The 14,212-nt window shown below is 37.3% G+C and overlaps 1 protein-coding gene across 1 annotated transcript; it reads left to right on the forward strand.

Moving 5' to 3' along the window:
- Window positions 1–1,002: 1,002 nt before the first annotated feature.
- Window positions 1,003–3,846, forward strand: LOC110808662 (Tetratricopeptide repeat (TPR)-like superfamily protein). Its single transcript, XM_022034228.2, has one exon. It carries the CDS (start codon window positions 1,164–1,166, stop codon window positions 3,666–3,668), a length of 2,505 nt encoding a protein of 834 aa, XP_021889920.1. The 5' UTR covers window positions 1,003–1,163; the 3' UTR covers window positions 3,669–3,846.
- Window positions 3,847–14,212: the final 10,366 nt, after the last annotated feature.

Consider the following 14,212-nt stretch of genomic DNA (forward strand, 5'->3'; position numbering starts at 1 on the left):
GTGATTAAAATTTTCTAGCATTATTTTAATTTTGGTTTTTTTTTAAAAAAAAAAAACCTATTTACCTTATTAAAAAAAGAATTTAAAGTTTGAAAAGGCAAAAAAAAAAAAATTATGACTTTTATCAAATACTTACTTGTATCAAACGTATTGGTTTTTTTTAATGAGTATTGCATTTTTATAAAATTTTCTCATAAATATATAGTAGTATAATGTGTCTAAATTTTAGATTTAGAATGTTAAAATCTTGTATATTTTAAGCTTGATATTGTAGTTCAAGTAGAAGATTATGATGTAGGCATATATAGTAATTATACTTTTTCTAATAAAGTATTTGTTTGTAAATGCAATTATAGAATAAGTTTAGGTAAATAATGAATTGATGTTGTTTAGGTAATTCCCCAAGAAGTTCCCTCTATCCATGTTTTTATTAGAGTAGATTGAAACGTATGTATGCGGAGTTATTTAAGTCGTAAAAAAATATAATTATTGTCGTAAATAATTTTATTGATTCAATTTTTATGTTGTAAACCTTTAAAAATTAATTATCTTGATGATTGATTACCTTCAAAATATTTGCAACCTAATCTTATGATGATTTCCAATGATTGTGCCACATTGATGAAACTTTTAGGAGGAACTAATTTTGTGTTATTTAAAGATAGACTAAAAAGTTTAAGTGTTTTAAGTTTGAATTAAATTATAAGTAAAGTTTTATTTACAAGATAAACAATTATGTGTTTGGATCAAACATGATACTAAAAATTAAGTAATTATTTTTATAAAAATTTTAGTACATGTGTATTTATTATAAATATTTTATTTCATATATTGTTCTATATTATTAATTCTAAAAAAATTGAAAAATAACTTAGTTCGTACATTTAAAAACAAAAAAGTCTGAAAAATTAAATTAAAATGCTTAATTTTCTTTCTTAAAATTATTTTTTATAATGAGAAAGTATTTTTTCTAAAAATTTAAATCAGTTTAGATTCCTTAACAAATTAAAATTCCACGCCCTTTGCTAGTCGCTACATGGACGCCGACATGAAAGTTCTTCCCAAATCAAGAGTTACTGACCCTGGTTTTACTTCCCCCAAATTTCTACACTCCATTGCAGACTCAATCAAGCTTTTGCCCATCAAATGGAACTCCTCGTATAATGTTCTTATTCTCCAAACTGTTCAAAATTCCTTCTTTGTCGTTCTTATCAAACGTTCATCGCCATCCTCGTTCCTTCTCTTCCTTTTCCCCGCTTGCTCTAACCCTAATAAACCATGTCTCAAAAGCTTTTCACCATAGAAACCCTTCCTTATTGAATCCTGAATTGGCCTCAAAGTTACCTCCAGCTCACGTAAAGCACGTCCTAATCACCCTCGAGTCCCGCCCTCATTCGTTCATCGACTTCTTCCGATGGGCCCAGAAGTCTCTTCCTTCTCTCCTCCCTGCACAGTCCTTCTGTGCGCTCATTCATGTTTTGATTCGCCACCGGATGTTTGCTGTCGCCGCGGAGGTATTCGACGAAATGATTCTTCGCTTCGGTAAGAATTTCGACGTTTTTGGGGCCATTCATGATGGTTTATGGGATTTTCACTCCAACCATAGTGTTGTTCTTGGGTTCTTGATGGAAAGTTTCTGTAGAAATAGAATGCTTGATCGGTCTGCTGAGCTGCTTGTGTATAGTAGTGAATTGGGTTTGCTTCTGCCGTCCAATTTAGTATACAAAATTCTGACTTCTTTGGTTGATACAAATCGTGTTGATTTAATTATTGGTAATTATACTGGATTATGTAGGGCACTGAAAGGTCAATGTTTAAGTGTATATAGATTTGTGATGGAAGGGTTTTTGAAGAGAGGTGCAGTTGAAAATGGAATCAGTTTTCATGGGGCCCTGATTGAGAGAGGTTTTGGTTTAGAAATTACTGATTGCAATAAGATTCTGAAGGGTCTTTGTGTCAGCAATCAAATAGGGATTTCTGCTAACGTGTTTGATATGCTTCTAACTGTTGGGCCGGAGCCAAATGCGGTGACATTTGGTACGTTAGTTAATGCATATTGCAAAGAGAAAAAACTGGATAAAGCATTGCAACTTTTTACACTTATGATAGAGAGGGGAAGGGAACCAGATTTAATAATCTATAGCACACTGATTGATGCCTATTTCAAAGCAGGGAGTTTGAAGGAGGGAAATAAATTCCTCTCACTGGCGTTGGTCAAGGGTATCAAGTTGGATGTGGTTGCAATTAGCTCGATTATGGATGCATGCATAAGAATTGGGGATTTAGGTATGGCATTTAAGGTCTACAAGAAGATGGTGAAGGAGGGAATATCACCTAATATGATCAGTTACAGCATTCTTATCAACGGGTTGTGCCAAAATGATAGAGCTGTTGAGGCTTCTGGGGTGTTTTGTGAAATTTTGAAATGTGGTTTGGAGCCCTCACTTTTAACTTATGGCAGCCTCATTGATGGATTCTGCAAAGCAAAAAATCTGAGGGATGGACTTCGTCTGTATGAAGATATGGTAAATAGGGGACATGAACCTGATGTTGTTATTTATACTGTGTTAATAAATGGGATTTGCAAACAAGGACTGATTGGAGATGCTCTCAGGTTCTTCTTTAAGGCTTTGAGTAGGGATCTACAACCTAATATCTTTGTTTTTAATTCCTTGATTGATGGTTTGTATAGATTGAAATATTTAGGTAGAGCTTTAAAAGTTTACAATATGATGGAGATGTTCAATATAAAACCTGATCTGGTAACCCTTACTGTGCTTATTAAGGTGAGTGTCATGCAAAGGAGATTGGATTTTGCATTATTGGTTTTCTTCCAAATTCTGAAGAGGGATTTCACCCCTGATGTAGTTACATATTGCACTCTCATTGATGGATTCTGCAAGCAGAATAATCCAGTTGGTGGGTTAAAGATTTTTGAGCTTATGCTAATGAATAATATAGTTCCTGATATTGCAATATATAACGTTCTATTGAATATGCTTTTCAAGGAAGGTCATTCAGTACATGCAATAAAACTCTTTGATCGGCTTATTGAGATAGGACCAGAGCCAGATATTGTAACATACAACACAATGATATGTGGTTACTGCTTCTTGAAAAGGTTTGATGAGGCAATTTCAGTTTTTGAGAAGCTGATATCTGGTCATTTGGGACCCAATGCAATTACTTATACCATGTTGATTGATGCTCTCTGTAAGGAAGGTAGAATGGATGACGCGGTGTCATTGTTCTCCCAAATGTTGGAAAAGGGCCTTACACCTAATATTGTCACATATACTTGTCTAACTGATGGATATTTCAAATGTCAACATATGAAAAATGCATTTGAGCTTTACAAGGAGATGCTTGAGAATAATCTCTCTCCAAATATAGTTGGTTACAGTGTCCTTATTGATGGTCTCTGCAAACAGGGGCTACTGGGGAAAGCATCACTTATCTTTCATCATGCGTTAGACACGGATTTATTGCCCGATGTAGTTGCATATACAATTTTGATTCGTGGTTATTGTAAAGTTGGGAGATTAACTGAAGCTATGTTGTTTTATGAGCGAATGTTAATCAATGGCATTAGACCAGATAGCTTTCTTCAGAGGACTCTTGTGGAGTATAATCTTCATAATATTGCAGTAAGGGAGTTGTATGCATAAAGAAACAAGTTCCTCATCATACATGGTAGGAAATACCCCTTCTAAACTTCCAACTGGGTGTTGCTAAATGTACAGTACACATAATGATTCATACTTCCACTTGCTAGCAAATCTTAGTCGAAATCTTTACTGTAAAAAGTTTATAATAGCCTTTGAAAGGTTGCCACTTTTTCTTTCAGTTTGATATGATTAACTGTAGAACTATATCTACCTGCATGTTGAAAGAAAAATTAGGATCTGAAAGTAGTTAAGTTCTAGCTATTCACAATAATTTGAAGGCTGCTAATACAGTAGGCTTTGAGAAACTAGAGAACAGGATCAGCTGGTATTATAAGCTTTCTGGTATCATGTTTGTGAAATGAGCAGGGAAAATTCTTGTTTTTTTTTTTTTTTGCTTCGATTTCCAAGAACGAATCTTGGAAGTGGACATCTGAAATTTTTGTGGGCTAATAATCATGGATTTCGCTTGATTACTTAATACATTCACATCAAGGTATGTACAAATTGTATAGTAATTTCTCAAATTCTATATTCGGATTGTGAGAAGTGGAAGGAGAGAAAAAGGAGAGGTTTACCTCTTTCCATTGTTTGGATAAAAGATAATAGTGAGCATCTCCCTCTCCTTTCCCTTTAAAAATCTAATTATTTTATTCTTCTAAATTGGAAAAGAAAGAACTTAAAATTTTTAAGAGAAAATTTATGTTTTGTTGTTACTCAAATTATCGTTCTATTAATGGAGAGTGTTATTGATCTTTTAATAAATAATTTCTTATTTTCCTTCTCTCAGTGTTTTTTTTTTTTTTTTCTTTTAGTTTTTAGTTATCAAAGTTGAAGGAAATATTTTCTTTTTCTTTTTTCCTTTTATTCTGTTCTGTTTAAATTAAAAAATTAAATAACAAAATTTAGTAGACACAAGTACATATGTAATACTAACAAATAATATTAATGTAGATTAATATTAAATTTTTGTCCTTCACAATATTAATATTAAAAATTAACATTAATAATTAAAAAAAATAAGAAATGTAGGATCTAATAAAAACTTAGTAATTAAATTTACAAATAATATATACCAATTTCTGGATTATTAAATGCATTTAGTTGTTTAACGTTAGTATATAAATATAGATTAAAAATAAAATAAAATGTTAAAATACATCATAAGAAATAAGATATTAACCATAATTTTTATAATATTTATTAATAAATTTCTTATAATTTATTTTGAAATTTGAAAAATAAAATAAATATATTTAACTTAATTATGTTAAATTATATCTTTCAAAAAATAAAAATTATATATTCTAACCTTTTATTTAGATGATGAATAATTAATATAAGATACAGTAATGTCATAATTTTATCTTATTTAAATTTATTTTCAAACATGATATGATTATTAGGTAAAAATTCATGATAATTTTAACTCTTATTTTAGCAGATTTTGCAAACCATCGAATATGTGGTTTTTTATGGTAATATAGTTTTCTTTCATTTATAATATCACCATATTTTATTAATTTCAGTTATACCCATACTAAAACTTTAAGTTCATTTTTCTTAAAACCGAATTGCTTCTTCTTCACTGTAACTTCCATCTTCTGCTTCATCTGTTTCTGCTTCTTTTACCCAACTGTCTCTTCTTTCTCTCCTCGCGACCTCTCTCACTTTCACTTCCTCTTCCGTCGCATCTCCTTCCCTCTCTTCTCTCTCCTTCGCACGGTCACTGTCGATACTACTCAATTTTCCTTTCTGTAACAACCCCGGAAACTCTAAAGGCAATAAATTATAAATTTAGCGCGGAAGCGAAATAATAAATTAGGGTTTATATTCCTTACATAATAACTGATAAGTATCAAATTAGGCTTATAGAAATAACCCTTCTAAAATAACAACTAATAACCAAAGAAATAAATTAAAAGTAAATAAACTAAATGTCCTACTCGTAACCTTCTTGTGGATCGAACTCTGAATCCTGGTTCTCTTGATCTGAAATGGTTAATGAAAGAGTGAGCTACACTACCCCAGTAAGAATATCACGCTACTCACCGACACAGAAATGAAGATTGGTAGAAATCATAAAAACAACTAATTGAGCTCTTAATTTAAGTAAATTCGTTTATTATAAAAAAAATATTTACCGCATACTTACCGTATCGAGATTATTAAAAAAAACCTATAGAGTCAATAACATAACACATATCATAATTTTATATGCGATCAGTCGAAACAACAACCTTCCCTTTTATCAGCCTACTGGTATCCATAGAGGTCCATAGGGATAACTGTAACGACCTCGCTACGCGTGAACCCTCTTTTTTATATTTTCAATTAACGAGCCGTCCTCATACCTCGTCTGGTATAAGCGTCAAAAGATATCGTCCCTCAATACCCCGTCGAGTATGAGGGTGAAACGGATCGTCCCCATACTCCGTCCGGTATGAGCGCTAAATTACCAAATCTTGATACCTCATACGGTATGAGGTAACGTTCACGGTAGGGTTCCCTATGTACCCGGTATGTTCACCATCTCCCAAGATATCCAGTAAAACTGTTGTTTCATCCGTCCACGTAATCAAATAATTTTCTGTTTACCTTTAATTTCTAGTTTTCCAATTCAACCGTAGTCACAGAAAACAAAAAAAAACATGTATCAAAGGAATACAATCGTATCATCATACCAATTTTAGTGTATTATCATGCACTCGAAAACTGTAGCATCAGGCAATCGGTTAAACATAGCAAACAATAGTAAATAATCGATTCTGACTCCATTAGTGACCTATAATTAATTATGAATATTTTTTAAGTTTTACAAAATACCACATTATTTAAAATTAAACTTCAATTCCATAACAGGAAATAAGGTGAGGTATTCTTACCTGAATTGGTGTCCGAACGCTAAGTTTTGACTGCGACTATTGGCGATCTTCGAGTTCTCTAAATTTTTCTTCATGGATTAAAATACATTTCAAGTACCTAGAAATACTCCAAATAACCCAAAATTAGTGTTAGAAACTCTTTTTGGCTAATTCTGGAATTCTGGCAAGGTGGTTCCGCCGTGCTCCGACGACAGCACCGCCGCAGTGGCAATTTACCTCGGATTGGCTATTTTCAGCCGTTTTCGGCCAAATTCAGCCGATTTTATACCAATTCTGACAAGAAAACACATTAAGAGGCCTCGATTGGCCAAAAAAAATTGAAAAATTGAACCTTATCGACGGCAGGATTCTCTGGTACTGTAGCTCTGCCGGTTCACCTTCGCGGTTGTGTATTTTGCTTCAGTCAACCTATAGAGAAAGGGATGGTGATCACAATGGTGAAAAATTATATGAAACGGGAATCAGGTAGGGCTTCATCGGATGCAATTTTTACTTTTTTCCGCAGTGGTACTGCTGGGCTTTGTCCGCGGTTTCTGGCCAATTCGCCAGTTCTTTTGCTCCAATTTGGCTATGGGGGTGTTTAAAATCAAATTCCGAGCAAAAAAATTTTTTTTACCTCGTTTGGAAGTCGGAAGTGACTCCGACGCAGCAGCAGGCGGCTCTCTTCCCAGCGGCTGGTTCTTTTTCTCCGACGGGGGTGTCTAGCGGCTAGGGTTAGGGTTTAGTGTGGAGAAGGTTATTTATATCCATTTTCTTTTAATCTGGACCGTCCATCGCATTTGATCTGTACCGTCCAATTGTAATTAAATAGGGAATGAATCTAAACTGTTCATCGCTATTTGATCCGGACTGTCCGATCACATTTAAATAAAAAGTAGATCTAGATCGTTCATCACGTTTAATCGTGACCGTCCAATCGCGTTTGAGGAGGGAACGGATCCGGACCATCCGTGCACGCGGGAACGAATCTGGACTGTCAGATCGCGGGCACGTGGATCGCCATTATGGCCTCCTGCATGGCACCGCATCAGCGTCCCTTGCCACGCAGCGTGCTCCTATTTGTTAGGACTGTTGATTGGGCGTCCTACGTAGTACAATTTTTTTAAATTACGTTTTAACCTACAGTTTTCGATTTTTCTTTTAAAAATACCCTCAGAACCTAAATTTTTACCCATTTTTTTTAAAATTATTTTCAATTTCATTGCCCATTTATTTTTCTTCATTTTTACCTTAAATAAAATTTTAAAAAATTAGAAAATTATATTTATTCCTTAATTTTAATTACAATTAAAATTAATTAGAGCATTACAACTCTCCCCCCTTAAAAGAAATTTGGTCCCTTAAATTTGTTTATCTCTCACTCAATTAAACAGTCGGCGATATTGGGCTCTAAAGTTTGATTCTAGCTCCCATGTGGCCTCTCCCGGTGTGTGATTCTGCCATATGATCTTAACAAAAAGAATTTTTCGATTGCGGAGTACTTTACTCTTTCGGTCCACAATACCGACTGGTACTTCCTCGTAGGACAGATTCTTCTAGAGTGAAAGAGGCTCGTGACCCAAGGCATGAGAGGGGTCCGGGTTGTACTTAGATAGTATGGACACATGAAATACATTATGGACCCTAGAAAGTTCTGGAGGCAATGTCAGTCTGTAGGCGGCGATGCCAATTCTGTCTAAGATTTCGAATGGCCCAATGAACCGGGAATTTAGTTTCCTCCTCTTACTAAACCTACTGATTCCTTTTAAATGAGTGACCTTGAGGAACACCTAATCACCTTTCTCAAATTTTAAATTCCTCCTCCGAGTATTCACGTAACTCTTCTACCTGCTCTGAGCCGTTATAATGTTCTTCTTAATCTTAACTATTTTGGCTGTAGTCTCCTTTACGAGATCTGAACTGAATAGTTTTCTATCACCTACTTCTTTCCAACATATCGATGATCTGCATGGACGACCATACAACGCATTATACAGAGCCATGCCAATACTTGTTTGGTAGTTGTTATTATAGGTGAACTCTATCAGGGGTAAATTATCATCCCAATAGCCCCCGAAGTCAAGAACACAAGTTTGGAGCATATCCTACAGTGTGCGGATCGTCCTTTCTGATTGTCCATCAGTCTAAAGGTGGAATACAGTACTAAGAGACAGTTTCGTTATCATGGCTTGCTGAAAACTAGACCAGAACCGAGAAGTGAACCTAAGGTCCTTGTTAGACACTACTGTCACTAGCACTCCATGTAACCTAACTATATCCTGGATATACATTATTGCAACTTGTAGTTAGTCATCCTGATGGCTAGGAAGTGGGAAGACTAGGTGAGCTAGTCAATAATTACCCAGATGACATCATGTCTTGAGTGTGCCCTAGGAAATCCTATCACGAAATCCATTATGACATGTTCCCACTTTCATTCCAGAATTGGTAATGGCTGAAGTAGCCCGCCTGGGCGTTAATGCTCTGACTTGACCTGCTAACATACCAAACACTTGGAAATAAAATCGGTCACATCTCTTTTCATCATGTTCTACCAAAATCGGGGTCATATACTTTGATACATCTTAGTACTTCCGGGATGCATGGCAAACTTGGAGTTATGGGCCTCTATCATGATGTCCCTTTTCAACTCAGTGTCACTTGGAACACACACCTTATCCTGAAATCTAAGCAACCCATCGGTAGAAACTCGAAATTCTGAATGAACTCTCTATTCTGCATCTTTCTTGAGGGCTGCTAGGATAGAATCGACGGATTGAGCTTCCTTTATTCTCTGGACTAACTCAGGTTGAACAGTTAAGTGGGCTAAGTATGTAACTCTCTTCAGGTCCTCAAGTCGTACCTGTTGTGTGGCCCCTATTACCCTGCATTCTGAAACTATCAAGTGAGCTAACATGCCTGCACTTTTTTTGCTGAATACATCGACTACTATGTTGCCTTTACCTGGTGATACAAGATGTTGCAATCATATTTCTTGAGGAGTTATATCCATCCTCTCTGACGCATGTTGAGATCTTTTTAAATGAATATGTGTTTCAAGCTCTTATGGTCGGTATAGATCTGCAAAGTCTCCCCATACAAGTAATGACACAAAGTCTTCAAAGCGTGAATAATTGCAGCAAGTTCTAAGTCATGGGTGAAGTAATTTTTCTCATGACTCTTCAACTGTCTGGACACATAGGCTATGACCTTCTCATGCTGCATCAGAACACAACTTAACCCTAGGTAGGAGGCATCACTATAGACTGTTTATTCACTCGACCCGTTCGGTAAGGCCAACACAGGTGTAGTAGTCAACCGTTTCTTTAGTTCTGAAAAACTTCTTTGATAGTCCTCGTTTAACTCAAACTTGACATTCTTCTTTGTAAGCCAAGTTAGAGAAGCAGCTAGGTTAGAAAACCCTTCCACAAACCTGCGGTAATAACCTGTCATTCCTAGAAAGCTACTGATCTACTTGATCGATATCAGTTTTTCACAGCCGAGCACTGCTCAACCTTTTTGGAGTTCACTGACACTCCATCCTTTTATATAATGTAGCCTGCTCGAGACATATCTCATACTTACTCAGCTTTGCATACAACTTCTTTTATCTGAAAATCTGCAAAACTTGAGTTAGATGGTGAGTGTGTTCCTCTCTACTTTTTTGAATAGAATAGGATATCATTGATGAATACAATGATGAACTGATCTAGGAATTGTATGAAAACTCTATTCATCAAATGTATAAAGATGGTTGGTGCATTGGTTAGTCCAAATGGCATGACTAGGAACTCATAGTCTCCGTACCTGGTTCGAAAGGCTGTTTTGGGAATTTTTTTGCCATGATCTTTACCTGATGGTAATCTGAACGCAGGTCTATCTTGGAGAAGACATAGGCACCCTACAACTGATCAAAAAGGTCATCGATCTTGGGGGAGGGGTATTTGTTCTTGATCATGAACATGTTCAGACCTCTGTAGTCAATACATAAGCTCAACTTCCCATCTCTCTTTCTTGCAAATGTGACTCCAGTACCCCAAGGGGACACACTATGTCGGATAAATCCACTATCCTGCAATTCATTGATCTGTTTCCTCAGCTCCTCCATCTCAACACGACTCATGCGGTAAGGAGCAACTGAAATAGGTTGGGTGTCTGGCTGAAGGTCCATGGTGAATTCGACTTCTGTCCACTAGTAGTCCAGGTAGTTCATCCGGAAATACATCCGAAAAGTCTCAGACTACCGTGATATCTTGAATGCAAGTTTTTTTTCTTGAGTTTGTTCTGTACCACATCTGAGTTGGCTTCTGCATCTTGCTGAGTGAGATTGTAAGCTCTGCCCTGAATAGGAGGTCTAATCTGATTCTAGTTCCTCGGGCACTCCCTTCCATAATGTTGGGTACTACCAAATATGCGACAGGTGTTGTTGAGGTGATAGTAGAGTCGGTCCCCATGACCCTTGCCACAGTGCTGATAGGTCTTACCGCGTCTTATTGTTGAAATCTGAGGAGGAGCCTGAGTCATCGGCCTAGGTCTCTTGTTCTATTGAACAGGTGCAGTAGGTGCTGGTCTGCAGTGTGGAGCCGAGGGCCTGAGGTTCCCCATTGCTAGAGAAAAAATGCAAATACTCCTTTCCACTAACTGTGCCTTGACCAGAACATCCGAGTAAGTACTAAGCTCGAACACGTACAACTGCTGTCTGATCTCAAGATGAAGACCCCATTCGAATTTTCTTGCCTTCTTGCCTTCATCCATCATGCTCTCAAGGAAATACCGGCCCAACTCTAGAAACTTTTGAGGATATTCTGATACAGTAATGTCCTCCTGGACTAGGTGTGCAAACTCCATTTCTTTCAGATATCGAAGATGCTCTAGAAGATACTCTGTATGAAAGGCCGTCAAGAATTGTTCCCAAGTGACTTGAACGAGTAGGATGACATGCTTGAGTTGCCACCAGCGGTCTGCATCTCCCACCAGCATGTAGGTAGTAAGAATGACCCTCTATTCGGGAATCACCCCAAGAGTCGTGAAGGTCTTCTCTGTCTCAACTAACCAGTACTCAGCCTCTTTAAAGGAGGATCCCTTTGCAAAAGTAGATGAGTTTAGTCTTTTATACATCTCAATGTAACCTAGGTCCATCATGGAAAGAACTGGGTCCCGTGGAAAAGGGACTAGACTATGCTGAAGAAGAATTGGATGGCCTTGTGGTGGTACTGGATGATACGGTGGAGGCACCAGATTGTACTGTGGTGGTGTCGGGTGGTGCGGTTGGGGCACCGAGCCATACTGTGGTGGTGCCGGGTGGTACTGTGGCTGGGGTACCGGATCATATTGTGGTGGTGTCGGGTGGTACTATGGAGGAGCAGGGTCGTACCGGGGTGGCTCGGGATCATTTAGCTGTAGGGGTGGCTCAACCTGTGGTAGCAGGAGAGGGTCAGGTAGCTCCCTCCTTTTCTCCTGGGCTTGCTGGGCAACGATGAGTCTCTTTAGTATCTCTAATAATCGGTCAACATCTTCTCAAAGTGAACCCTCCCAGGCTACTCGGTTTAGTGGGGTCTTCCTCTCATCATCTATCTGTATCTGTATTTCACAAGGAACAGTTGAGTGATAATTCATTATTTTTAGTGTTTCCTAAGGATTTTGTGTAAGGAATGGTTCTGAGGAACGTGACTCTGATACCAACTGTAACGACCCCGGAAACTCCAAAAGCGATAAATTATAAATTTAGTGCAAAAGTGAAATAATAAATTAGGGTTTACATTCCTTACACAATAACTGAAAGTTCTAAATAGAGCTTACGGGAATAATCTTTCTAAAAGAACAACTAATAACCAAAGAAATAAATTAAAAGTAAATAAATTGAACGTCCTACTCGCAACCGTCTTGTGGATCGGGCTCTGGATCTTGGTTATCTTAATCTGAAATGGTTAATGAAAGAGTGAGCTACACTAGCCCAGTAAGAATATCACACTACTCACCGACACAGAAATGAATGTTGATAGAAATCATAAAAGCAACTAATGGAGCTCTTAATTTAAGTAAATTTGTTTATTATAAATAAAATCATTTACTGTATACTTACTGTAGCGATATTACCAAAAACAACCTATAGAGTCAATAACGTAACACATATCATAATTTCATATACGATCAGTCAGAATAACAACCTTCCCTTTTATCAGCCTACTGGTATCTATGGGGGTTCATAAGGATAATTGTAACGACCCAACGACGGGTGAACCCTCTTTTTTATATTTTTAATTAACAGACCGTCCCCATATCCCATCCGGTATGAACGCCAAAAGATACCATCCCTTAATACCCCGTCCAATATGAGGGTGAAACGGGTTGTCCCCATACCCTGTCCGATATGAGCGTCAAATTACCAAACCTTGATACCCCGTCCGGTATGAGGCAACATTCACGGTAGGGTTTCCAATGTACCTGGTCCTTCCACCATCTCTCAGGATATCTAGTAAGGCTGCCGTTTCATCCGTCCACGTAATCAAACAATTTTTCATTTACCTTTAATTTTTAATTTCTCAATTCAACCGTAATCACACAAAACAAGCAAAACAAGCATCAAAGGAATACAATCGCATCATCATACCAATTTTAGTGTATTATCATGCACTCGAAAACTATAAAATCATGTAATCGGTTAAACATAGCAAACAATAGTAAATAACCGATTCCGACTTTATTAGTGACTTGTAATTAATTATGAATATTTTTTAAGTTTTATAAAATACCATATTATTTAAAATTAAACTTCAATTCCATAACAGAGAATAAGGTGAGGGATTCTTACCCGAATTGGTGTCCGAATGCTAAGTTTTAACTGCACCTATTAGTAGTCCCCGGGTTCCCTGAATTTTTCTTCAGGGATTAAAATACGTTTCAAGTACCTAGAAATACCCCAAAATATCTAAAGTAAGTGTTAGAAATCTTTTATGGCCAATTTCGAAATTTCGGCACGGCAACTCCGTCGTGCATCGGCGACGACACCGCTACCTGAGACAACGGTTTGCCTTAGATTCGCTGTTTTCGGCCGAATTTGACCAGTTTTGTATCAATTCCTACGAGAAAATACATTAAAAGGCCTCAGTTAGCTGAAAAAAGTCAAAAAAATCAAAGTTTACTGGTGGCAGGATTCTCTGGTGTGGCGGCTCCACCAGCTCACATTCGTAGTTGGGTGTTTCGCTTCGGTCAACCTGTAGAGAAAGGGATGTTGATCACAATGGTGAAAAAATTACACAAAACGGGAATCGGGTAGGGTCTCATCGGAGGCGATTTTTATTTTTTCTCACGGTGGCGGCACTGGTCTTTACCCGTAGTTTTCGATCAATCCGCCAGTCTTTTTGCTCCGATTTGGCCATGAGGATGTTTAAAATCGAATTGCGAGTAAAGGAGAAAATTTTTACCTCGTTTGGCGGTCAGAAGTGGCTCTGGCGCGGCGGCGGATGATGGGTGGCTCCCTTCCTGGCGGCTAGCTCTTCTTCTCCGGCGGGGTGTCTGATGGCTAGGGCTAGGGTTAGGTTTTAATGTAAAGAGGGTTATTTATATCCATCTCTTTTTAATCTGAATCGTTCATCGCATTTGATCTGAATCGTCCGATCGCAATTAAATAAGTAGTGAATCTGGACCGTTCATCGCAATTTAATTTGGGGTGTCCGATCGCAT

The sequence above is a fragment of the Carica papaya genome, chromosome 3 (genome assembly GCF_054855325.1).
Source record: "Carica papaya isolate Zhongbai chromosome 3, ASM5485532v1, whole genome shotgun sequence".
NCBI lineage: Eukaryota > Viridiplantae > Streptophyta > Magnoliopsida > Brassicales > Caricaceae > Carica > Carica papaya.

Coding starts and splice junctions, on each gene's coding strand:
- LOC110808662 (XM_022034228.2), top strand. CDS start 1,164: ATGTTCTTATTCTCCAAACTGTTCAAAATTCCTTCTTTGTCGTTCTTA.